The following is a 25,880-nucleotide window of genomic DNA, read 5'->3' as shown; positions in this document are numbered from 1 at the left end:
ATTTCCTCTTTTACACTGGTCCAAGCTATGGGCTACAATTAACCTTTTTTTTCTAGATTACTCATTCCGTCTCTAAAATGTCATCTGATTCATTTTCTGTTGATTGACTAATCATTTAATCAACTAAGCACTTCAACTCTAGCCATAGCCCACTGTGCATGTACTTTTTGGTGGCATTTGTCTATAAAGTGACATTTACATCTTTACATACTGTATACCTTGGAAAAACATCTTTTACAAAACACTCAGACTGGATAGGAAACAGTTTTTAATCAAATATTTATGTATGTCTCTGGTTTCAAATTGCTCTTAGTTGTAGTTTACTATAGGCAGCTAATATTTATCTATGTTTATTATCCTACTCTAACTGCTCTATCGCGTCTTGAAACTGTGTCTGCCATCAGCCCTCAACATGGCTTCTGCTAGCTTCAGTTTAAGTCACTGTCGAAGGAACTGCCTTCACTATGGTATAACAAGTAATCACAATTAGCTGATAGGCACTGGTGGCTCCCCTTTCTACATAGATACATAGTTATACATCATATAGTTACAGTGCTTGTATGTATGGGTTGCTTCACATGACACACAGCTGTCCTTGACACAGAATGAGTCAGTCAGGTTACGACCATTTGGTGTTATCAAACATGTAATGATTAACCATCTTCTTTCAATGACATATTTTCAACATGAGCTCTTAAATGCTTGTAATGTTTGTTTTTGCAGCAAGGTAAATTAATACTTTTCTTACACAACAAGTCTGCCGGGGTCATGCTGAGTATCATTTTTTTAATGTAATGTCTACTCACTGTACCAAAGACAAGCTTGTTTGTCTTGTTACTCATCAGCTCTGTATTTTGTAAATAGTTGCTTGTCCGAAATTGACACTTGGACCATAGAGTAAAGCTGGAAAGATGCTGCTGTGTTTACACTTAACCTCTCAGTGGGAAGAAATATGCGGCTCGATGGCACTCACACATGGATCATAACTTCAACAAAACAATGCTGTTGATTCATTTTTGTATCAAGTGTTCCTCTCTCTTTCTCCACGTAGACACTTATACATACACACTAGCTGCAGTCCTCTTTGTGTCTGTGGTTTGTGTTGAACTAGTGTCTGGTAGCAATTTACCTCTGGAGTACAGCCCTTGTATACAGCATGCATTTTGGTTGTGGAGTTACGCCCTCCTCCGGAGCAGAATAGGGAAAAGAAAGACAAGGGAAACACCAAGCAGTCAACATCCTCCCCTCTCCCGCAATTCAAACCAGCTAACAGTTATTTTTAACAAACATTCTGTATCTTCTTCAATTAACATTTCAGAGCCATCAGCCCAACAACCTCATTTGAATGTCTGACTGCCTGATATTAATCTGATGTGACTTGAGTTCCGAAAAATGGTCCAGGGTGAGTGAAAGCATGCAGAAAAAGGGGTCTAATGAGCCCTCTCCCTCCCCTTTTCTAAACACATTTCCTTTTTTGGTCGGCTGCCCCCACATCACAGGAAACACCATAGAAGAATACTTGTGCAAGCTTCTGCCTCTATTTTTCCCCCCTTACATGCCTGAAATGTTGAACTTTAGACACATCTGAGCATGGAGGAGTGTCTGTGGGCTGGTGCAAAGCTGGATTTCTTTCAGTGACTTTGACTACAGGTGCTGAGTTTTGTTATGTACATCGGGAGGACTGGATGTGTGTGCTTCCTGCAGTTGTCAAAGAAGCCACGGAGCTAGAAGATAAACCTCAATTACCTTCTGCCTAAAAAGAAAGAAATTAAGACTCAAGTTAACCAATAACCGATCTTTTCTTCATATTAATCCAGTACATTTTTGGCCTATTAATGTTTTTTCTCTGTACAAGGACACTGCAAGGTTTTCTTTCAGCTTAAAAGCCTCCTGGCTCAAAGTCCCTCAGAGTCACGTCCTGCGATTGTCCCTGGACTGTGGCTGGAAAGCGGAGAGAGTAGGTGCGTTTGAGTCAACCTTAGCAGCAGCTGAGCACAGGGCAAGAGGCGTCTGGTCGTCGAGTCATCTAAGAGTAACTGAAGCCATCAGTGGGGACCATGTGTGCTGCAGCTTTGGAGGTGTACTGTGGGTCCGTTTTCTGGGTGAGTTCAACATCCAGAGTTAATGCAGCTGAATGGAGACACTAGGAGCTGAGGGAAACTGCTTCACTGTGGCCTTCAGTTGATCGCACTTGACACCCACTCCCAAAATGACAAACACTCAAAGACTTAAAAAAACTTTTGTCACACACACGCATATGATCAGTAACTTGTATTGTAAATTTGCTTAAATGTAACTAGAGAATTACAGAGGATAGACATAGACACAATGACATCTGTACACTGTAATACAATACAACACAATATCTCTCTAGTAAGTAAAAAACTTTCATTTTTCATGTCTCAGACATGGCAGCAATTATTACCTCATGACACAGACTCAAGAAAAGTTGGACAATATACGCTTCATCTCAAAGGTGGTAGTACTGTAAGACTTCTATATTTGATTCTGTTATTCTCTACAGGTTTTCATATTACTTTGTTGATCCTCTGCACCATGCTGTAGACAAATGTTAAGGACATACTGCGGCTGTGACAGTTATTTATAAAAAATATAGCTAAGAAATATGTGGGAAAAAGACAATTATGTTAAAAGATGAGGAAAATGTTTTAGATAATACGCTACTTTTATGTGAAAGCACTTTATGCTTACAACCCCTGTACACAGTGAGCTCAGTGGACATGTGACTGTCCATGGATGACTCTTAAGTAAGACATGACTCAGCATGTCTGACAATTGCAGCACACATGTATGAGCTATAACTCTGTATCTCTGGGGTTGTTAAAAAAAACAAATAACAATTGAAACTGATGATTTTGTCAATTTGTTTTTTGATGAATTGACTTGAAAATAACATTTATATAACAAGGAAAATAATAATTTTTCAACTACTTTGATAAGTGATTATTCATTACTGATTTTTCAAACAAAAATAGTGAAAAACACTATATACGTTCTCTGGTTTTAGCTTCTTAAATGAGAGGATTTGCTGTTTTTCTTCTTCAGATATCATGTTAAACTAAATACCTTCAGTTTTTTTGACAAACACATTTGAATACATCACCTTGGGCTCTGGCATGTTTTGATATGCATTTTTTCACTTATTTTGATATTTTGTACAATGTTAATCAACTAATCAAAAAAAATAATCATTAGCTGAGGACATACACATTTTGCTTCCCTCATGGCAAAAACTGAGCAGGGACTTAGGGTTTAATCACATGTGAGTCACTGTTGATTAAATTTCTAATCAGGGAGATGTGGGGTGTCCCTGTTGTGTAATATAGCCCAAGCTCTGGAGGTACACAGATGGGAGTGTGTTTGTGTTGCCTTTTTCTGAGATTAGGAGGGCGGCATGATTTTGTTAAGCTCTGTCATTCAGTGTGGGCCTATCCTTATGTTAGCCATGTATGTGTGCGTTTGTGTGTGCACTGCAGAATGCTTCATATCTGGATAGAGAAGACCCAGATCTCCCAGTATGTGTGGAGCAGACAGTGCTGGTCTGGATCCCTCTGGGGTTACTGTGGCTCTGTGCCCCATGGAACATGGTGTCTCTCTGCAGAAGGACACCAGTGAACACAAAACACCTTTCCAAGCTCTACCTCTGCAAACAGGTAATGCACACGGCAAGAAAAAGAAACAAACCCAGTCTTCAAGGCATAATATGATGGTGAGAGGAAAGGAAAGGGAGCTGATTTTAATCACAGTAAGACCAACAACACATAGCCCATGATTAACAAATCATGGTGCAAGATGTCAAAGACACAGTTTTTTAATGTCCTTTCTCAGTAGGCTAATTTAGATTTTTTTGGGGATATTTTTTTATTTAAAGATCCCCTCCAGTCATGTTTTTAGATATATAATATATATGGTATTTATGTAGTTGTGAATAATTGGAATAATAATATTATAATAATTTGTGTATGTTATAGTTTTTCCACAAAAAACTTCAATTACATATTTAAAAATTTTTAAAATTGCATTTACTCCTCCTCCCACGTTAAAATGTCCAGAATCTATGAATGTGCAAATGTTTTTAGTTACAAAAGGGGAAACTACTAGTGTCTCCTATATATTCACTCGAGGTTTCAAGTTTGCACATCACACTTGTGTAAGTTGAACATTGGACAACAACTGCCTCTTAAAACTAGTTGTGATATCACACAACCATATTTTTACACACGTGTTAAACCGAGAATCAAGGTGAGCACAGAGAAACTTTCCCTTTTCACAAATGTGAAAACAGCCTCCTAGTGTCAAATTCTGCACATGTATCATTCTGCACAGTCTTTCCTCCCCTCAGCTTGTGGTGTCTCTGTTGCTGCTGACGGCCATAGCAGCCCTGGCAGTCACATTAGGAGAGGACTATGGTCTAAACAAAAACCCATCCTCAACAGCAAAATATCCTGGTGTATACTACGCAAACCCCGTCTTGTATGCTGTCACATGGGTAAATATAACAGGTTTTACATTTTTTCATCTGCTCCAGTGCTCAAGATGGAAAGATGAATTTTTTTAATGTTCTGACATGTCTTCTTTGTTAGATCCTTCTGCTGTTGTGCCAGGAAGGAGTGAGGCGAAAGGAAGGAGCAGTAGACTCTGCAACTCTCTTCATCTTCTGGTTGCTCCTTGTTCTATGCAACGTCTTCCCTTTCCAGACCATCCTACGAGAGGCACTGAGGAAAGTATGAGCAAAAAAATGTTGGATCAAGTTGGGAGCTAGAACAAAACTGGTGTCATTACTCAGACGAAATGCAATCATGATTTGATGCATTTCACCTCACCATATTTATCAGTAATGTACCATTCACTGTTGCACCTCCCTCACCCTCAAACACCTTTCTTCTACCCATCAGGGAGAGATCAGTGATGTCCCTCATTTTTGCCTTTTCTACATTTCCTTTGGACTGGAACTGATTGCACTTATTCTCTCTGCTGTGGCTGACATCCCTCCAGAAGCTGAGGAGCTAATAAAAAAGGTACCTGGGCCCCCAGATGGAAGCATTTTTTGGACACGTTACATTCATGATAATGTACCAAATATAATAAACAAAACCTTCATTTCCTCAGCCTGCTGTGAACATAATCCACCGGTGTGCTGTTTTTTTTATTTTTATTTTTTTATTGTTTCTATCCACAGAATCCCGAAGCAGGTGCAGCGTTTTTGAGCAGAATCACATTCAACTGGTTTAATAGGTAAATTAAAAGTTCCTACAGTAAGAATCCTAGCAAACACCCACATGCATACACCATGACTTCAAACTTCCCCTCGTCTCTCCAGTATGGTGGTGAAAGGCTACAAGCGGCCCCTGGTTCAGGAGGACATGTGGGAGCTGAACGAGGCAGACAGCGCTGCTTACATCAACCAGCGCTTCCAGTATTTCATGCAGTCGGAGTTGGGCGCCGCTCGGGTCCGCTTCCGAACCCAGTTGAAGAAGAAAAGGGATAAGAACAGAGACAAAGCCCAGGAAGGAAGGAATGGCCTCTCCAACGGTCTGGAGAAAGGCGTCAGTCAGGATGTGTTGATGATGGTGAGAGTGTGCAGAGAAAAACAATGAACACACATGGAGTGCATTCTTTTTCAATTGGATTTTATTTTTAATAGTGTTACTGATTCTCTGTCAGGTGTCCCAGATTTATTGTTGTTGAATATTTTTCTTTAGGAGGAAAAGGGAAAGAAAGAAGATGAAAAGAAGAAGAAGAAAAAGGACAAAAAGAAGGAAGAAGAGGACTATCCAAATTCGTGGCTGATTACCACCATTTACAAGACCTTTAAAGGGATTCTCATCGAATCTGCCTTTTTCAAACTTCTGCAGGACCTGTTGTCTTTTGTCAGTCCTCAACTCCTAAAGTGAGTCAGGTTTTAAATAAACTCCCTCATCAGGGTCACTGATTTTCTGCAGTTGTCTTGTAAACAGCTAATTCTAATCCTTGCAGATTAATGTGTGATTACATTTTTTTTTTATTGATTGTGATTTTAAGTGATTTCATTGTTCCTTATCAAAACTACATGACAAACCTTGAACCTGCCAAGTTAGTCTGCATCCCTGTCAGCAAAGATGATCAACACTCTTGGCATTCTCTGCATGTTGAACTGGTGGCAGAGCAGAGAAGGCCACAGGAAACTCAGGAAAGGAATCTGTTCATTCCAGATGAACAGTTAAAAAAAAGAATAAAAATCAGTGCAGCAGAACCAGAGATATCATGTTTTTTATTCCACAAATTATTTTTTCTTGTAGCCTCCAGCCCAAGAAAATGCTGACTCAAGTGGCATCACTTGAGTCAGCTTATCAGGCTTTGTGCAGCTGTCTCTGAAACCACAAAAGGCTTCATACAACTTTTTTTTCTCACATACAATATGCAGTAGTACTCCCCAAAACCTGTAAACAGACTCGAATGTGTAAAATCAGTGGAGTTTTCCTTCAAAGCTGAAAATACTGGGGGCTTGTAAATGAGCTAAACCTCGACCTTAACTATTCACTATTCAGTGGTTAGTTTAAACACCAATGCGTCAAAGGAGGAGGGGAATTGGTGAGAAAATAAGAAGTAAATAGGAAACAAAATGAAGGAAAAAGATAATAATACTTTACATGTGTAAGAGTTAAATAACTGTAGTTAGATGCTGGAAATGTCATAGTAATCTGTGTTCAGCTGCCCCATTAACTAACTTTTTTCTTTTCCTAGATTTATGGTCTCCTTCACTCAGGACAAATCCAGATATGCCTGGGAAGGGTATCTGTATGCAGTGCTGCTGCTAGTGGTGGCCTTTCTGCAGTCTCTGTTCCTGCAGCAATACTTCCAGCGCTGCTTTGTGCTGGGGATGAAGGTTCGCACTGCCATCATGGCTACTGTGTACAAAAAGGTAAAAAAAAAAAAGGAGTGACAGCACAATATCTGTGTCTTACTTTACCTCAGACAGTGCTAAAAAAGAAAATAAACGACCATGCCATTTCCCTTCATATGAAATAAATTGCCACTTGTAGTGTTTACCACCCACCCAAGAGGCTTGTCATTTGTATGAGTGAGTAATCACTTTCATCAATATGTGATATCCACATAACTGGAACTGAAAAAAGGAACATTTTCTGCCTCAGTCACTTTTGTTTCCTACTAAAGCAGTTTCCTGAGCCATATGTCTCATATACTGTACGTGTGAATATATTAAATAACTGCACACCACCAGTCAAAGAATTCACTTTGCCTGTTAGGGACCTTGATCAATAGCTCTGCCTCCAAGAGCCTCCTGCTACTGTATCCATTTACAAGAGCATGAATTTTAAGGAAAAGTATTTGTTTTTTGTTGGCTCTATACTTTTTATCGTTTAAAATAATTACAGCTCCTGCCAACTTGTCCTCCACTTGCTTCCTTTGCTTCTCCCTCTCTCCCCGCTGGTCCTTCTTTATCCCTCTTCTAAGGCATTGGTGGTGTCTAATGACACTCGTAAAGAGTCAACGGTCGGGGAAACAGTGAACCTCATGTCAGCAGACGCCCAGCGCTTCAACGATGTGACCAACTTCATCCACCTGCTTTGGTCCTGCCCTCTGCAGATCATCCTGGCCATTGTCTTCTTGTGGCTGGAGTTAGGACCGTCTGTGTTGGCAGGACTGGCAGTCATGGTGCTAATGGTGCCGATCAATGGACTACTAGCAACCAAGGCCAGAAAAATCCAGGTCAGCAGAATTGCACACACATACATGATAGTTTTGACAGGTTTAGAAAATAGTGTACTGTGTATAAAAACAATTATATACCACAATTTTAGTTTAAATTTGTATTCATAGTCAAGGAAGTCTTGTTTCATCTTTATTATAATTAGTAAGTAAAACTGAATGACAACATCAGTGACATTAGAAATATGGCGCACCACAAAGTAACACATTACACCAGGATTTATGTAATTTACCTACATGCAGTGGTAAAGGTGGTGAAATGTAAACTTTCAGTTCAATCCCCTTCCTATACAAAGCGCAAAGTAAAAGCATTTTTAAAAAAATGGAATATTACTTGCATACATTTTCATGTTTGTAATATGTTTACCGTTTTACTGGGCCATAGGGCCTTCAGAGTCTTTGCTTACACCTCCAACTTTAAGTTCTTTATTCCATATTTCCAGTCCATCTTTCTAAACATTTATTCATGGTAATAACTTTCACTTGTCCCTGTATAATGAGCTCTATAACAGTTTCTGTCATTCCATTGGACTGTAGAAATTAGCAGAAATTCTCTGCTACAGTATATTTAGACTACACTTAAGAAACAGCAGGGAGAGTGACGTTTTGTTAGCTCTTGACTCTTTATTATACTGATCATTTAAATAACAAAGACACTTACTGAAGCCACGGAAACACAAACAAAAATCTTTATTCCCTGTGTGTACTCAAGCAAGATCAAAAATAATTGGTTTAGGTGTTGAACTTTTAGTTTTGAAAGTTATAATTTAAAATTGAAAAAAACAACCAATTCCAAGGTCTTTACTTTTGTCTCTACTTTCAGTCAAATACCCACATAATTACTATTTAAGAAACTTAGTTTTTCTTTTAAAAAGCTATGGCTCCAGTCTTTGCACACTGATAATAAAAAATGAATACAAAACACTCAGTGATCAAACCACAATCCATTTACATGGACAACAAGGTTGTGCATGTGGAACCTGACAATAATTATATTCCCTCTGCAAACAGAGGTGACAGAAGCAAAATAGAAGCATCTAGACCTGAGCCCTTATGTAAGAATAACAAAACACATGGAAAAATAATGAGGCATCAGGCTGTTTACTTCTGTATGCTGTATGTTTTTTTTTTTTGCAGTAAATGAGTACCAATATATATGTTCCGACAAACAAAATACCTAGAGAAAAATACAAAGGAGTTTTCATACTGTACATATGTTTAAAACGCTTGTGCAGTGCTCCCTACTGATAATCATGCTTTCTCGGTATTCCATCAATTCTATCAAAAGCCACTTTAAATCTTCTGTTATATAATGCATTCTTAGATGCCACAGTTCTTTAGCTGTGTGCCTTTTGCTTTATGTATACTATCAAGTCAGCATACAGTACAATTTTTAAAACAATTTTTTTTAGCAGACAACATTCTTCCTTGGACAGAGTCATTTAAAGCAGGGGATAGTGGGGGTCAAATGGGCCAAGCATTTCTCCAGAGACTTTCTTTTCCCCATATTGATAAACTGTTTTTCTTTGGTGGCAGAAGAATATCCGTGCATTTGATATTCTCAATGTTTTATATATATGTCTAAGACATTTTCAAAGAAATATGAGACAGCTTTGAGAAGCTTTTAGAAAACTTGATTTAAAGGTTTGATGCTTCTTGATTGAGTTAAAGCCTCTCTTCCTGGCTACGTTTAGTATCAGATATTTTTGTTATTTTTCTGTATTATCTGTCTTTACATTATCTCTTTTCAGATAGAGAACATGAAGTTCAAAGACAAGCGACTGAAAATCATGAATGAAATACTCAATGGGATCAAGGTTAGTACCCTTTTTCAGTTAATTCATAGAGTTAATATCCCCCCATCAATGGTAATTCGGGTAAGATTACGAACTTTGCTCCTCTTTTTGGGTAAAAATAGTTCAGGCAGATTGGTGGAGGTGGGGAACTCTAAGTGAGTCCTTCCTCAGATGAAAGGCTTTTATGCTTGAGGAAAAAGCTGAAATGTTAGTCCGCAGTGCCTTCTATTATACTACATCCACCACCTGTGGTGTATTGGCACTGACTACAGAAGTCATGAGCGCTGTTCCTCTGTTCCCCCACAGCTCCTTTTCAGTGTCCTCCACAATGCCTTTTACTCCCTCGTCTCCCTCTTTGCCTTTTGCCTCCCACCAGATTCTGAAGCTGTACGCATGGGAGCCATCCTTCCAGGAGCAGGTGGAAAGCATTAGGGGTCAAGAACTGAAAGTCATGAGGAAGTTTGCCTACCTGACGTCTGTCTCTACTTTCATCTTCACCTGTGCTCCAGCTCTGGTGAGTCCTGTGACAGAACATCGCAAAAAGACGAGTGGCATGTCAGGGATGGTCTTTGCAAATCGTTTTTTTTCCCCACACTGTCTTTTTTGCAGGTTTCTTTGGCCACATTTGCAGTGTTTGTAAGGGTGAGCTCAGAAAATGTGTTGACTGCTGAGAAAGCTTTCACTGCCATCTCGCTTTTCAACATCCTACGATTTCCCCTGGCCATGCTGCCCATGCTTATTGCTGCCATTGTGCAAGTAAGTAACCCAGTAAATCAGTAACTGTGAACAGTAACTCAGGGTATATGCACACATACCAAACTATTACCAAAAGCCCACTAACCTATTCCTTTTCACTTCAGACAACAGTGTCTAGGAAGCGCCTGGAGAAGTTTCTGGGAGGTGAAGACCTTGAAAGTGACATTGTGCAGCATGACCTCAGTTTCAGTATGTTCACCATCAACATTCATGCCTGTTTCTCTGCTGAGCAGCTAGGCTTATTTGCCAATTTGTTGGTACATGTGCAGTTCATCTGTCTTCTCTGTGCATCTGTTTTCATCTGTTAGACTCTACTGTCAGTGTACGTGATGGTTCTTTTGCTTGGGAAAGAGAAGCTGAGCCTCTGTTGAAAAAGTATGTCTGTTGCGTCAAACACAAAATTACACATTTGGATATTATACTATATGGCTGCAAAACATTGTATTTGTCTTTTACTGATTTTATACAATATTGAGCATATTTACTCTGTGTGTGTTTTTCAGTGTGTCCTTTGACATTAACCCAGGTCGGTTGGTAGCAGTAGTGGGAGCTGTGGGCTCAGGGAAATCCTCTCTCATGTCAGCCCTCCTGGGAGAGATGCACTGCACCAAAGGCTTTATTAACATTCGGGTGATGCCTTACTTCTGTCTTCATATCCGTCTAATAATAAAAGTGTGTTTAGCCAAGGACATGTCATGTGCACACAATGCAATGAAAATCATCAATGGTCTCAATTGATTGATTCACTGAATTTATTTGACAATTAAAAATACAGAATAACCTTGAGCAGCAGTAGTTACAATCATTGAGGATTAAAACACAATAATAAACATAAAGTCTAAAAGGCTTATTTCCATTGTCCTCCGACATACAACAAAAACACATGAAACAATGACACCATTCCAGACAAAAACATACATACAACAGCAGAGTGACACAGCTGACATGTTCCCAGATCTCTTCATGATATAAATCAGGCTATAAGTTACTGAGAAACCATTTTTTTCAAGGCCACTTTGAAGAAGTGCTCTGATGTTATCAATATTAGGATTGAAGGAAGATTATTCTATTGTACAGCAGCATAATAAAGAAATGTATTTTTTACCCATCACGGTCTTTAAACAACACAACAACAACAACAAGAAATAGTTCAACCAAAAATTTGTTGAACTATTTCTTGTAAAATAGCTGCGAGTCAGTGAAAAGTAGTTCCATTCATCTTTCTTTTCTTGGAATTGCAATCAAATTGGTCGGTTTGATTTTATTTTAAATCCACCCGACCAAGGTCCTGGGCTAGAAATGTTTTTATTTCAAATAAACACAGCAGTTACATTCACAATAGAGGTTGCTACATTAAGTGTATAAGTCTACAGTACAAAGATGCTTGTTGGCCCATGACTAACTGCATCACAAAAGAAAGCTAAATCTTATTGTACCTGTTCTTCACAGACCTACAGTACAAGGCCTTTATTCGTCTTGCTTGCTCAAAGAACAGGTTGATCCATATTGAACGGGGAATACCTTGGACTTTATCTACTCCCTGAGTAAAGCCAATAGTGAGGGCTGCTGGAACATTGGGAGTCCTTCAAACTGTTTTTTGAACAATGCAGTCGAATAAGTCTTTCTAAGTTTCCATAAAACATGTGTTTATGTTTTTTTTCTCTCAGCTGGTGTAGGGTTTGGTTTAAATGAAAAGCTGTATTAATACCTCCTTTTCCATGGCAGGTGGCTGGACAGTACTGTGTTTAGTAGAAGCTCCGAGCCTGACTTTTAATGTCTTTCTCTCCAGGGTTCCCTGGCGTTTGTGCCACAGCAAGCCTGGATCCAAAATGCCACTCTGAGAGATAATATCCTGTTTGGCTCTCCCCATGAGGAAACGAGGTTCCAGCAGGTCATACAGGCTTGTGCCCTGGCCCCTGACCTTGAGCTGCTGCCTGGTGGAGACCTCACTGAGATTGGAGAGAAGGTAAGAATCATGGATTCAAGGGTTTAAGGTTTCCAGGATTTGAGTTTGATGTGATGAACTTTTATTGATTAATATGTGTAAGATCATTGTGATATTGATTGGTCCAATTTGCATCACACATTACATTGTCGTGATTTTTTCAAATATAAGATCAAATTGTAGAGACTTAAAACTTGCTCACAAATCATGTCTGGTTTTATTTTTCTCTGTGTTATTGTTGCATGATAATCAAGCTTCAGTGCTGGTGAGAGGATTCAAAAACTGAGGCTTATCAGCTGCAAGCAATCATGACATCAATGAGATGTATTGTCCAAAAATGAAGCCCAAGACGAATAATAAGACAACATGTATGGCATACTGTAGCTCCTTGCATTTCAGAGAAGGTCTGCGTGGTCCTTTAAAGCTAGTATTTTCTTTTGCTATTTGTCTCCACTCCTCTCCTCTCCTCTCCTGCCCTACCCTCAGGGTATCAACCTCTCAGGGGGTCAAAAGCAACGTGTTAGCTTGGCCAGAGCAGCTTATAGTCAGGCTGATATTTATCTATTGGATGACCCCTTGTCTGCGGTCGACTCTCATGTAGGAAAGCATCTCTTTGATCAAGTGATTGGACCCAATGGACTACTCAAAGATAAGGTTCGTGCTGAACCTACATCAAAGCATTGATCAGTATTACATGTTCAAATGTACCATTAACTACATTTGGCTATGGTAGAATTCATAGTGGTTAAAACAGTTTGTTGGTAGCATTGGTAGCAGACAGTTCAGGATATGAATATTTTTTCTAATCAAAAATAGATGTGAAATAACAAAAATGTGAAAGTGGATTTAAAGTCATTCCATAGGCCTGCTGGTATACACACATTGCAGTGTTTTTTTTTTTGGTTTTTTTTTCATTGCCCAAACTGAATTAAGGTTTCACAGCTGAGGCCCAGTGTGTCTTTATCTGTACAGACTCGTATCCTGGTGACTCATGGAGTGAGCTTCCTGCCTCATGTAGATGAAATAGTGGTCTTAAAGGATGGAGTCGTCTCTGAGGTTGGATCCTACAACAGCCTTCGTGCCAGCAGAGGAGCTTTTTCTGAATTTCTAGACACATATGCTAGAGAGCAAAGTAATCAGACCCGTTCAGAGTCAGGTAATTACACCCTTTTTCTCACTGCATTATGGACATAAATTGCACAAGTTACTGCACTTTAGTGACACAACCAAAAACTGTGATTTCCTATGTACTACTACGTGATTATGAGTTATATACAGAGTGGCATTATTTAGATATGGCGCAAGGACATTTCTGGCCTTTCTTTGTATTTGTGTCAGTACTTTATATTGATACACTTCACTCAGATACCTCAAGAACTGTAAAGTTCATAAAGTACACAATTTTTACATATTGTTAAGACACCATGCATAATGCGTGACAATATTTATTCAGATCGTTGCCAGGATACTGCAGATGTAGAGCTCATCCCTGAAAGAGAGGATACCCAACCCGACTCTCCTTTGGAGGACACGGTTTCTGTTACGCTGAAGAGAGAAAACAGCATCCGCCGCAGCCAGCGCAACCACAGGTGCATAACACAGTGGAGAAACAGCTTGTTTGTGTGCGTGCGTGTGTGTATCTGTGTGTGTGTGTGTGTGTGTCTTGTCCAAAATATTGTATCGTATAGCATACAATATTTTATTCTCCCAGTAAAGATCTTTTCATGCTATTTTTTATTTCGTCTGCTCTCTCCTTTTTCTAGTGTCAGACTAAGAAAAAATAGTTCTATAAGAAAATCAGAGGTTGTTCAAAGATGTGAATCAAAGAAAGGCCAGAGGCTAATAGAGAAGGAAACTATGGAAACAGGACAGGTAAAATAAGTTCTTGGTCTGCCTAAATACTTTTTTCAACAGCACAAATGACTCAAAATTAGAACTTGAAAATTAGAACCTGTTTACTTAAACGTGTATGCTCTTTGATATCCAGGTGAAGTTCTCAGTGTATCATCAGTACCTGCGAGCCATGGGCTGGGGATATGCTGTCGTGGTCTTCCTGGTTTACTTCATCCAGAACATTGCTTTCATCGGTCAGAACCTGTGGCTGAGTGACTGGACCAATGATGCAGTGGAGTACCAAAACATGACATACCCTGCTTGGAAGAGGGATACCAGGGTGGGAGTGTTCGGAGCTCTGGGAGTGGCTCAGGGTAACTGAACAGTTAGACTCACTACAGTCATTTCTTTTTTATTTTGTCGCAGATATTTTCAGATTCATGTCAGTTAGCTTCCTCCTAGTGACAGTAAAAACTCTCTATCTCTCCCTATTTATTTGTGATCCAGTATTTTTTATAATATTTTATGTGCAACGTGGACATCAAGTTTCTATCATCTAACATGTTGTATTAAAGGAATAGTTTGACATTTTTGGAAAAGGGTTTAAATGACTTGCTTGCCGGAGCTAGAGCCAAGATCCTATTAATTAGTGAGCTTTCCAGGCGCTTGCAGGCATACTTTTGGACCTTTGAACAGAGCCAGGTTAGCCTTTTCCCCGTTCTTCTTGTCTTTATACCAAACTAACCAAACCCCCCCCCCCTTACTCCAGCTCTGTACTGGAGTAACACAGACATTGAGAGTGGTAAACTCTTCTCATGTAATTCTCAACAATAAAGTGAACTATTGAACTATTCCTTTAACCAGAAAAAAGTTAGCATGGTTCCTATATTTATCTTCTAATGTTTTCATGCTACTGACCAAATTATTATACCTATTTTATATTCATTAAAACAGTCAACAGGACAAACAAAGAATAGTCTAAATGATAGCACTAAACCTCAGGGAACATCAGAATAGAAGAGCTTGAACTGAGGAAATGCTACTGTCATGTTAGCTAATATCTCTCTAAACTGTTGACAGCTACTTTTGTCATATTTTGAGGCTTCTCACTAGTGGTGAATGTCCTTGCTTGTTCTGATTTCCCCAAAGATTATAGTGTCATGTTGAAGTCATGACTGAATCATCCTTGTTGACAGGCACAATAATGAAATCGTGCCGCTGCCCCTGTTTCATTGTGACCGGAGCACCAATTGCTGTGCCAAAGGGTTGGATTTTCCATTCCAGCTGCTTTATATTTCAGATTCACGGCAATCAATAGACTTGTGCAAGCACACATTTTTGAAGACCTTGTCTACAGCAGGCTAAATCCATTTTTGTCTGTCAAGGACTTTGTTGAAGAGAGTTGATTTCGTTTTAGATATTAGGTGCTCTCTTCCTTTTATGAGTACAGCCCTAGGGACTGTTCTGTACATGTCGTTGAATCACACAGCAGACTGGCTGATGTTGGAGCCAAGCCTAATATGGATATAACTGTAGATGTTTCTTATTAACTGATCTTTGCCACAGTGTGAGAATGTCGGATTGTATTGATTCATATTTGTAGCAGTATCTCACTTTAAGGTTTCACTGAACTGGCCGCTGTAGAAAACTCAGTGCAAACCAGGATGGGTTTTGGGTGGCACAGAGGACTTAGTTGCAATGATAGGTCTGATGTCTTTGTTTGTTTTTTAAAGGTCAACCTTTTATTAAATTGAAGATACACCACGTAACAAAATGAGTGGATCAAGGAAGCACAATACATTCAATAACTTACAACAACTGACCTACATCTGGTCTAAGAAAAAACATACTACCACTACTACAACAAATAATAATAATGATACATTTAAAAATGAGTGTTTAAATTGCAAGACATCATAGTACAGGGGATATATAACAATATTGCAAAATACTGAAAAAAGAATCAGCAGCTGTATTCAAGGTCCAACAGGTTTAGTTCTGGAATAGGAAATCCTTATGTTTGCCTGCAGATGTGGTTTGGTTTTATATATTCTTTTATATGAAGGAATAAAAATATGAATAATGGAAGGTCACATAACCATAACTGGCTACTCAGTAGTCTTTTCTTGGCTGTCAGTGTATTTTGACTCAATATCATCAGTTAATACCTGTGATTCAACACATGTAGTATGATACTTAAAGAGAGTTGCGAGTCGCTTATTGCTTGCAATATTAAAAAAACGAGTACACCAGCCACTGTTTATCATTTATTTTTACTGATGCTTGCTCCTGGAGAGTTATTAGCAAATTCTGTGCTTGAAGTATTTGTCAGCGGTCTGTTGTCATAAAGGCTCAGTTTATGAGTAAATGTTGATCAGCTTGTCCTTAAACAGGAAACTCCCCCCGCACTGAAAATTTTCTGTAGTTTTTGAAACCCTCTCCGAAGTGCTGCTCAAGTTTTATTCAGCAGATTGCTCTTACTTCAGTGATAAGTAGCTCTTTTGGATTTCAGTGATGGATTCACTATTGCAAATCAGCTGCAGAAGCATGAATGAAACACTAGATAAGATGATGTGTGCCTGAGTTACTGTGGTGCTCCGTTTTAGCAGCTGTGACAGCTTGCCTGAAAGTAATAAAGGCCTGGATATGTTTTAGCACTTTCCTGACAATTAGTGGATATGCCATGCAAATGTTTTTAAGATGGTAAAATGCAGTTTTCTCTACACGAATCAGGTATTGTGGAGCTCAGGTCAGGTCAGGCTTACTCAATACACTGAGATTGTGTGCTGGTTTGTTCACATTTATCCTAAAAAGTGTCCTTGTGATTCTATAAATTTAATCTAGTCTCCATTTAACTCCAACATTCTTGGTGACATTCAGAGCTTCAATAAAGGAGCACAACAGTAGCAACTATTTTTATATATATATAGAGAGAGAAACGTGCACATGAGTCTTTCAGTTTAGTTATTTTTACTAAGCTCATTCATGTTTTTATGCAAAATTGATTTCACTGTGTGTGAAGGTATAATTATATATTTTAGAAACTCTCTCCTTTATGGCAGGCATCTTTGTGTTCCTTGGTACACTGCTCCTAGCCAATGCTTCGATCAGTGCATCTCGTATCCTGCACTCAAGGCTACTTAACAACATACTGCGAGTTCCCATGGTATTCTTTGACACTACACCAATTGGAAGAGTGGTCAACCGCTTTGCAAAGGTAGGATTTCTCATTAACTTTTTCGTGTTTTTCACAATTCTTCGCATTTTCATCTTTTGTTCTTCTTTACCTCTCGCTTTCTTTAGTTCTTGCTTTTAAAGGTTTTCATACCTACATATTCTTGACAGTGTAATTTCAAGAGGCTTGACTAAGTCTTCATAAAGTCCTCTCAGCTGGATGCCAGGATATACTGGATGAGAACGATCTGCTGGAGTGTGAAGTTAAAGCGGCTTCACTATTCAAACAAAATGGCTTCATCAGTTCCGCCTGCAACATTTATTACTATGAAAATTCCGCGGTCCCTGATGGACAAGGAAAAAAAATGTAGGAAACATGCACAAAAGAAACACGTTTGAAGCCCTCTGAGCTTGATGTCCATTCTTCGTTCTACTAGTTAAACATTTAGCCAAACTTTATTTGAAGGGATCCTTTCATAAATGTCATACATTTCAAAGTGCTTTACAGACAACTGATAAGGCAATAATAAAACAGAACAAATGTGAACATTAAAAAAAAAAACAACTTCAGACTAATGCATGTGACAATGTAAAAAAAAAAAAAAGAAATGCAATAAATATGTAACAATAAAAACCAATAAAAATTATTAAACTAAAATAAAAACTAGATAAAAGAGATAAAAGATGATGACAAATAAAATATATAGGGGGAATAAAAAAGTTTTAAACATGAATACAATAAATTAAATGAATAAAAAAAAAAAAAATTATGTCCATAAGACATTCTAATCAAAAGCCAGGCTAAGGAGGTAGGTTTTAAACATATACACTTTCAGCAGCTCTTGAATCCTCAGGCAGACTGTTCCAATGGCTTGGTGCATAAAAAAACTCTAAGCTGACTCTCCAGAAGTTTTTGTCCTTCAGTTTTGGAACAACTAACGGACTAGTGTCAGACAACCTGAGAGGGTATTCTGGTTCAGTCACTCGTCAGACAAGTTGGCTGGTGCAACACCACAAAGCTTTAGAAACAGGTATTGTAATAGAATCAAAACAAGAATTTTAAAATTAATACAGAAACTGACATGCAACGACTGTAGGGACTTTGAAACAGATGTAAAATGCTCTGTCCTTCTGGTCCTGGTCAGAACTCAGGCAGCAGAGTTCTTAATCAATTGATTTATACTGATACCTCTCTTCTCCCAGGAGCCCCCTGAGGTGTACCCAAATCTGTCCTTGTGTACCAGGAACTACTGTATGACATTTCAAGAGTTTTAGAGGGGGGGGGCATCATTGAGATTGGATTATTTTAATCTGTTCTGGGTCACTTGAAAGCACTTTAATTAATAACTTTTAATAAAGATTAATTTTCCTAACACCTGTCCTACAGGACATTTTCACGGTAGATGAAGCGATTCCTCAATCCTTCCGCTCCTGGCTCCTGTGTCTGCTGGGCGTAATGGGGACCCTGTTTGTCATCTGTCTGGCCACTCCTTTCTTCACCATCATCATCATTCCTCTGGCCCTGGTCTACTACTTTGTACAGGTAAACTGAACAAAATAGAACAAGAAAAACAGAGATTAAAAAACCGAAGAAAGACTTATTTCTTGAAAACTAACAGAATGGAATGCAAACAGTGAATATTAAAGACAGAGGGGCTTGGTCCTATTCTAAAGAAAATCCAGTTAAACGTTGATTTCTGTTGTCTTGCCCTCTCCTTACACCTAGCGCTTTTATTTAGCCACTTCAAGACAGCTTCGTCGGCTGGACTCGGTGTCTCGCTCTCCTATATACTCTCACTTTGGTGAGACGGTGTCGGGTCTGTCAGTGATACGCGCCTACGGCCATCAAGAAAGGTTTCTTAAACACAACGAAATCACAATTGATGAAAACCTCAAGAGCGTCTACCCCTGGATAGTGTCAAACAGGTCAGATATTGAACACTAAGCTCACCTGAAAACACAAATCATTAACAAATCCAAGCACATTCATTCTCTAATAGGTTTTTCAGTGTGTTGGTATATAATGACAGCCTTTAATTTGTGCGTATGTGCATATATTTCTGTGTGTGTTTGTTCGTTTTACAGATGGCTGGCCATCCGTCTGGAATTCCTGGGAAATCTGGTTGTGTTTTTTGCAGTTCTGTTTGCTGTTATCGCCAGAAATTCTCTGGACAGTGGCCTGGTTGGCCTGTCAATATCCTACGCCCTTAATGTCAGTCACTGATACACTCATACTCTCTGTAGATAATGATGTTGATGACAATAATTATTACAGTGATAATGACGATGATTCTGGTGATGATAATAAGGTATAATAATGCTAACAATGTAATCAGAGTCCTCTCGCCTGTTGGGGCTTTGCAGGTAACGCAGACCCTCAACTGGCTGGTGAGAATGACCTCAGAGCTGGAGACCAATATCGTTGCCGTGGAAAGAGTGATTGAATACTCTAAGATAGAGAACGAGGTATGTGGAATCAAGAGCTGTTCTCTACATTCACAAATCTCTCTAGGAACATGTCCCCCCTTTTTTGCACACGTTACAAAAGACCATACAACTGTATCAAATTCCCACCATTTTTTTGAATGTGATATGTACTTTAGTTGCAGAGGTTCAGGAGCTTGGCAGTGGCATGATATTTTCCTTTGATTCCCTGTATTTTTTTAAATAAATGTAATGACCTTTTTAAGTTTTCTACTTTTGGCACGGGACTTTTATAAGGTGCCTTCAGATGGTCTCATCATTTGGTTGTAATTTGTTTCTACAGGCTAAGTGGGTAACTGACACTCGGCCTCCAGAGAAGTGGCCCAAAGAAGGAAGGCTACAGTTTGAAAACTATAAGGTCCGTTACAGACCCGGATTAGACGTGGTGCTGCATGGAATCACCTGTGACATCAACAGCACTGAGAAGGTCTGTGTGTGTGTGTCTGCTGAATAGATACAGTAAACCCCTTGATCAATGGTATTGTGCCAGTAAGCAGCTAAATAGATCCAATATATCTTAAAAACAACATAAATATAATAATAATAGAAAGTGAAGGGTTTTGTTAAGCTATGTAGTTGCTGTATATAAATTCCAATTTATTGTAACATGCAAATAATTAACTAGTAACTTTAGATCAACCAAACCTGTGTAACCAAACGAAATAAATTCATGATTACAATTAAATGTAAAACAATTTTAAACACTGGCCATTTTTTAACCTTGAAGTCAGTTCTAGCACCTACAAACTAAACCATGTAATATATATTGTGGCTTCTTTATGATGGTGAAACCATTTGTCTAAAAGAAAATAACCTACACCTGAATTACTCCCTAGTCCCCTCTCATTTGGTCTTTTCATCTTTGGAAGGAAATACTGATGTTTTTTTACCCTAGCCTGGTCTCAGATGCTTTTCTTAGAAGCATGCTTGACTGAAATGACCTGTCGAATGAAATGACCTGTTTATTATTCCTTGGATTTTCTGTTGATGAATCTTGAATCTCTCATCAGTCAGGGTTTTGCTATGTCTGCAGCGTGTGCACAGACCTCATCATAAGGCATGCAAAGATATCATTATACAAAGGTACAAGATATAGCTTCTTTTGTTATTGGAGCATCTGTAAGAAAAGCAGAGTTAACTATAACACCTATATAATATTTATCCCCCAGAGACCTTTGTCATGTACCTTTGTTTCTTTCACTCGCTGGCATGTCTTGGACTGATCGATATGCCTATAGGACAGTCTGAAAGCTACAGGTGGACACACTGTAAACATGAAAATTAATGTAATTACTAGGTGTTTTGTCAGCTGGTTTTAAAAGCTTTCAAAAGCTCATTAAATGCTGCATTAAGAGTATACAACCACACAATATTCCACGTGTTTCTGAGAATACAAACACTCTTTTTACATTCAGTAAAAGATGGTTGGTGACTATATATGAAAAGTAAAAGTGTGTCAGCCATTATGTTACATTATGTTTTTTTTGTGCTCTCTCTCACTGCATCCAGATTGGTATAGTGGGCCGCACAGGAGCTGGGAAATCGAGCCTAACAAACTGCCTGTTTAGAATTATTGAAGCTGCTGAAGGTCGCATCCTCATTGATGATATAGATATCGCCACCATAGGCCTGCATGACCTAAGAAACATGCTTACAATCATACCACAGGTATACTAAAAAATGCATAAACACTAACCCAACGCAGAGCATTCCCTTTTAAAATGGTACACTGACCTTTCCAACCATGTGGGCGCAGGATCCAGTGTTGTTCTCCGGCACCTTGAGGATGAACCTGGATCCATTTGACAAATTCAATGATGAGGATATCTGGAGAGTACTGGAGCTCTCCCATCTGAAGGACTATGTAGCGGGGCTGCAGGAAAAATTACAACATGAAGTCGCAGAGGGGGGAGAGAACCTCAGGTGGGCCATAAGAATAATGTTACTCTTCCACATTACAATTGATTAAAGATAGAGCAAATGAGAATATCTCTTCTTTTTTTTGTTTTCTGAGTATGAACCAGTTTATATATTTTATTTCATAAAAATACACAAACATATAGTCAACACACAGGTAAATGGCACAGAACATACTTAATGCCTAGTTGATGGTTTCTTTTAAATTTTGATTTGTAACCTGCAAACATCTAATAGTGTGTAAATCTGCCACAATCCATCCTAAATACACTTTAAATAACATCTCTGATACACCTATTCCTTCAAATCTTTCTACCGTATTTAGTATTCACTGCTTCTGCTTCCTTTGCCCCTGCAGTACAGGAATCATTTAAATCAATTTAAATCAAATCTAATCTAAACTGATGATAGTTTAGAAATCAAGTAGACAAGTTGCGCTATGCCTTATTTCTCATTACGAGATGTTGATGTTGTCCACACTTGATTTTCAGTTATGTTCCTGTCAAGGCCTTGATAAAATAGGCAATCGTGTACGTCAAATTAACTGTTGCCAATCCTACCTGATCATATACACCAAGATTGAAACCATAATTACTACATGACAAGTGTGGTGATCTCCAGCATCCTGAGATAACTGCCCTGTCATTAAACTTGTGGTGAGTGTTTGGCACAGTCTAAGCCTAATGGAGTGTCAATACATGCCACCCACACAGCTCAGATGTTTGAGCCATAATGTTCTAAAACCTCCAACATCAGGACAAAATCCTTTGGTGTATTTTAATCAATAATGAATGAGTGTCCATTTGTAGTTTATTTTCATCTTTGTTCTCTCAAAACACTCTTTTGAGAAATCAATATATGCCACTCTCTTCCCAGTGTAGGGCAGAGGCAGCTGCTGTGTCTGGCTCGAGCGCTGCTGAGAAAGTCTTGTATCTTAATCCTGGATGAGGCCACAGCAGCTGTTGACCTGGAGACAGACGACCTGATTCAGAGTACCATCCGCAAGGAGTTTTCACACTGCACTGTCCTCACTATTGCCCACCGCCTGCACAGCATCATGGACAGCTCCAGGTGAGTTAGTGTCCACTAAAATGTTTTAAAGAGGTGTCCTGGCTCTCATTTCACTCATGTCAACTGCATGAGCGAAATGCCTCTTGTTTGTTTTGTGGTCGGTGAGAAACCCACAAGTGGCATTTAAAACTCGAACAGTATGGCACATCTTTTGTTATCACACGGGATGATTTCTCCCCATTTGAATTTATTTGTTACCAAATTACACAAAGTAACAAATATTATAAAATAAACAAACTGAAAATGCTGTATTATCCCTCCTGTGCTGTCGCACCCCCCTTTTATGACCATATTAAAATGATACATTTTTGTTAGACAAAAAACTGCGAACACAACATATACATAGAATATATTGTGTTATTTGACAACATAATCTAGACTCAAGGTCCACTTACTCAATTTTTCCAGACCTGTCAATTCATTCATTCAAGCATTTTAGCAGTATAGGACTTTTTGTCAGTGTTGGCTTAAAAGTTGAGCTACACAGTTAATTCTGGACTTTGAAAACAGCAGTTGACAAAACATTTTCAAATCAAGGTCCAGTTGTTACAGAACCTTTGATCATATCACATGGTCGTCATCAGCAAATGGCATTTACTCAGTTGAACTTTTTAGACATAGACCTTCTATGATTCTGAGCACTTTTGGGGATGGAATATTGTTGGCCAAATCCATATTATTGCTTAGATTATATGTGCACTATGTTTCTATTTTTCATGCCTTCGTCTTCTATTTCAGTCCCAAACAATCGGCTAGTCTGATTCAGTATCAGGTTTCATGGGCCAGGTGTTCTAGCAGTTAGGGTTCATCCTCTGTTTTGACAGAAGCCCGATGGCCACAGCTGTGAGCTCCAAGTTTGCACATCGTCAAAGAGAGTCAGACTTGAAAAGAGCTGTGAGACTTCAAAGTCTCCAGTGGCTTTGCCTGGATGTGCAAGCAGCAACACAGAATAGGGGTGAGAGGTGGTGTAGAAGTAGGATGCATGAATTTATTCATTGTATTCTATAGATTTTGTAAATAGGCTTTTCATATTTGAAAATTGGGTATCCATATGAAATACACTTATAAACAGATTGTAATAGATGCAGATAGGGTGACAATGTATTTAGGAGCTTTGTGCTCTCCCTCATGCCACCTGCAGGTTAGTAAATATTTTCCTTTTTTGCAAGCACTTCAGCAATATTTCCATTACCCTTTTAATTTCATTGGAGGTCACCAAAGTAGCACGTTTAGAAAAAAATGGCCCATCCATACCTTTTTCATCAAAGCATCCATTCATCCTCTGTACCTACGTATTCCTCTTACAGGGTTACTATAAAACAAAAAACTTTCACACCTAACTCTGGCTATAATCCTTTCCTTGAAATAAAAAGCATACTCTCCCCCTCACCTTCTCTCTTGTCTTGTTTGTTTCTACCCTGAACTGTTTAAAGTTCAAATGGATGGCACAAATATTGTATGTACGCATCCATCTCTCTTACATCTGAGCAGTAAGTTTATATCTGATGGATCCCTCTCTGCCAGCCAGTAATGACATGTACACTGCTCAGCGGGTAACTATTTCTGCCTGTGTTCCTCCTCCACAGGGTAATGGTGCTTGATGCAGGCAAAATAGTCGAATTTGATTCTCCAAGCAACCTGCTTGAAAAGCAAGGCCATTTCTATGCAATGGCAAAGGATGCTGGCATAACACGAGAAGATATCACAGTTCTCTAATTCTGCACTTCTCTTCTTTTCTTTTTGTTTTTTCAAAGATAATTAAATTCCATAAATTGCTTTTGTTGTTGGATTTAAAAAGCTGGACTGTGTTTTGATGTATGAAATATTGTAACATTTTTATTTATAGGAAAAAATATTAAAAAATTATACTCTGTATGTACGTAATTTTTATGTGGCAACAATAAATATTCTTTGTCCAATTATGCTTAATTGTTTTTAATGAAAAGGACCACTTTGGTTGCTTAAACTTGTTTAGATTTTAAACTCTGTGTCATATTGAACACTCGACTTGCCTGGGTCATTAAAGGAATAGGTTGACATTTTGGGAAATTAACCGCTTAGGAATTACAGCCATTTTCATTTTCTGTGGCTAAAATGTAATTGCACAAGCCAACATATTTAGAAATATAAGGATTATTTTTAATACTTAGATGAAAATACTTTGCAGTTAATGATTGTCTTGGAACCCATGGACATCACCAAATGCTTCGTTTCCACCCTTGAGATGCTTTGCAGGCCTTTACTGCAGCTGCCTTCAGTTGCTGCTTGTTTGTGGGTTTTTGTGCCCTCGGTTTTGTCTTCAGTAATTGATTAGCATGCTCAGGTTGAGGTCAGATGACTGACTTAGTAACTGAAGAATATTCCATTTCTTTGCCTTGAGAAACTCTTGGGTTGCTTTCGCAGTATGTTTTGGGTCATTATCCATCTGTACTGTGAAGCACCGTCCTATCAGTTTAGCAGCATTTGGCTGAACCTGAGCAGATAGTACAGCCCTAAACACTTCAGAATTCATCCTGCTACTTTTATCAGCAGTCTCATCATTAATAAACACCGCTGACCCAGGTCCATTGGCAGACATACATGCCCATGCCATAACACTGTCTCCACCAAGTTTGACAGATGATGTGGTATGATTCGGATCATGAGCCGTTCCTTTCCTTCTCCATACTCTTCTCTTCCCATCATTCTGGTACAAGTTAATCTTAGTTTCATTTGTCCAAAGAATCTTGTTCCAGAATTGGGGATGGCTTTTTTAGAGGTTTTTTGGCAAAGTCTAATCTGGCCTCTCTGCTCTTGAGTGTTACCAGTGGTTTGCACCTTGTGTATTTACATTCATGAAGGCATCTCTTGATTTAGACTTTGACAATGATACACCTACCTCTCCGAGAGTCTTCTTGATCTGGCTAGATGATGTGAAGGGGTTTTTCTTTGCCAAGGAAAGAAATCTGCAATCATCCACTTTAGTTGTCCTCCATGGTCTTCCAGGCCTTTTGGTGTTGCTGAGCTCGCCAGTGCATTCCCTCTTTTTAAGAATGTACCAAATTGTTGATTTGGCCACTCCTCAAGTTTCTGCCATCTGTCTGATAGGTTTATTTTGTTTTTTCAGCCTAATGATGGCCTCCTTCATTTGCATCAACATCCCTTTGGAAAGCATATTGAGAGTTCCCATGAAC

At 38.8% G+C, this 25,880-nt stretch overlaps 1 protein-coding gene across 1 annotated transcript; it reads left to right on the top strand.

Moving 5' to 3' along the window:
- The first annotated feature begins 1,521 nt into the window (after positions 1-1,521).
- abcc2 (ATP-binding cassette, sub-family C (CFTR/MRP), member 2) lies at positions 1,522-24,588 on the top strand. The gene is made up of 32 exons (XM_040139224.1): positions 1,522-2,102; positions 3,498-3,674; positions 4,364-4,510; positions 4,605-4,745; positions 4,917-5,039; positions 5,201-5,256; positions 5,342-5,591; positions 5,724-5,911; positions 6,745-6,922; positions 7,477-7,731; positions 9,483-9,548; positions 9,904-10,041; positions 10,137-10,283; positions 10,388-10,472; positions 10,592-10,658; positions 10,787-10,913; positions 12,073-12,249; positions 12,715-12,882; positions 13,201-13,384; positions 13,682-13,817; positions 13,992-14,100; positions 14,216-14,435; positions 17,124-17,278; positions 18,623-18,778; positions 18,962-19,161; positions 19,321-19,447; positions 19,600-19,701; positions 20,003-20,146; positions 21,229-21,387; positions 21,476-21,642; positions 22,513-22,707; positions 24,294-24,588. The coding sequence occupies exons 1-32, from the start codon at positions 2,058-2,060 to the stop codon at positions 24,421-24,423; spliced, it is 4,719 nt and encodes a 1,572-aa protein (XP_039995158.1). The 5' UTR covers positions 1,522-2,057; the 3' UTR covers positions 24,424-24,588.
- Positions 24,589-25,880: the final 1,292 nt, after the last annotated feature.

This window comes from Xiphias gladius, chromosome 11, assembly GCF_016859285.1.
Source record: "Xiphias gladius isolate SHS-SW01 ecotype Sanya breed wild chromosome 11, ASM1685928v1, whole genome shotgun sequence".
NCBI classification, from domain to species: Eukaryota; Metazoa; Chordata; class Actinopteri; order Istiophoriformes; family Xiphiidae; genus Xiphias; species Xiphias gladius.
Note: the sequence above shows the minus strand (reverse complement) of the source record. Positions and strands in the feature narration are given on the sequence as shown.

What these genes read in the sequence shown, in the direction of transcription:
- abcc2 (XM_040139224.1), top strand. Translation starts at nt 2,058, where the DNA reads ATGTGTGCTGCAGCTTTGGAGGTGTACTGTGGGTCCGTTTTCTGG. An exon ending in ACATTCAACTGGTTTAATAG is followed by an intron (nt 5,257 to 5,341) that starts GTAAATTAAAAG and finishes TCGTCTCTCCAG; the next exon opens with TATGGTGGTGAAAGGCTACA. An exon ending in CCAAGGCCAGAAAAATCCAG is followed by an intron (nt 7,732 to 9,482) that starts GTCAGCAGAATT and finishes ATCTCTTTTCAG; the next exon opens with ATAGAGAACATGAAGTTCAA.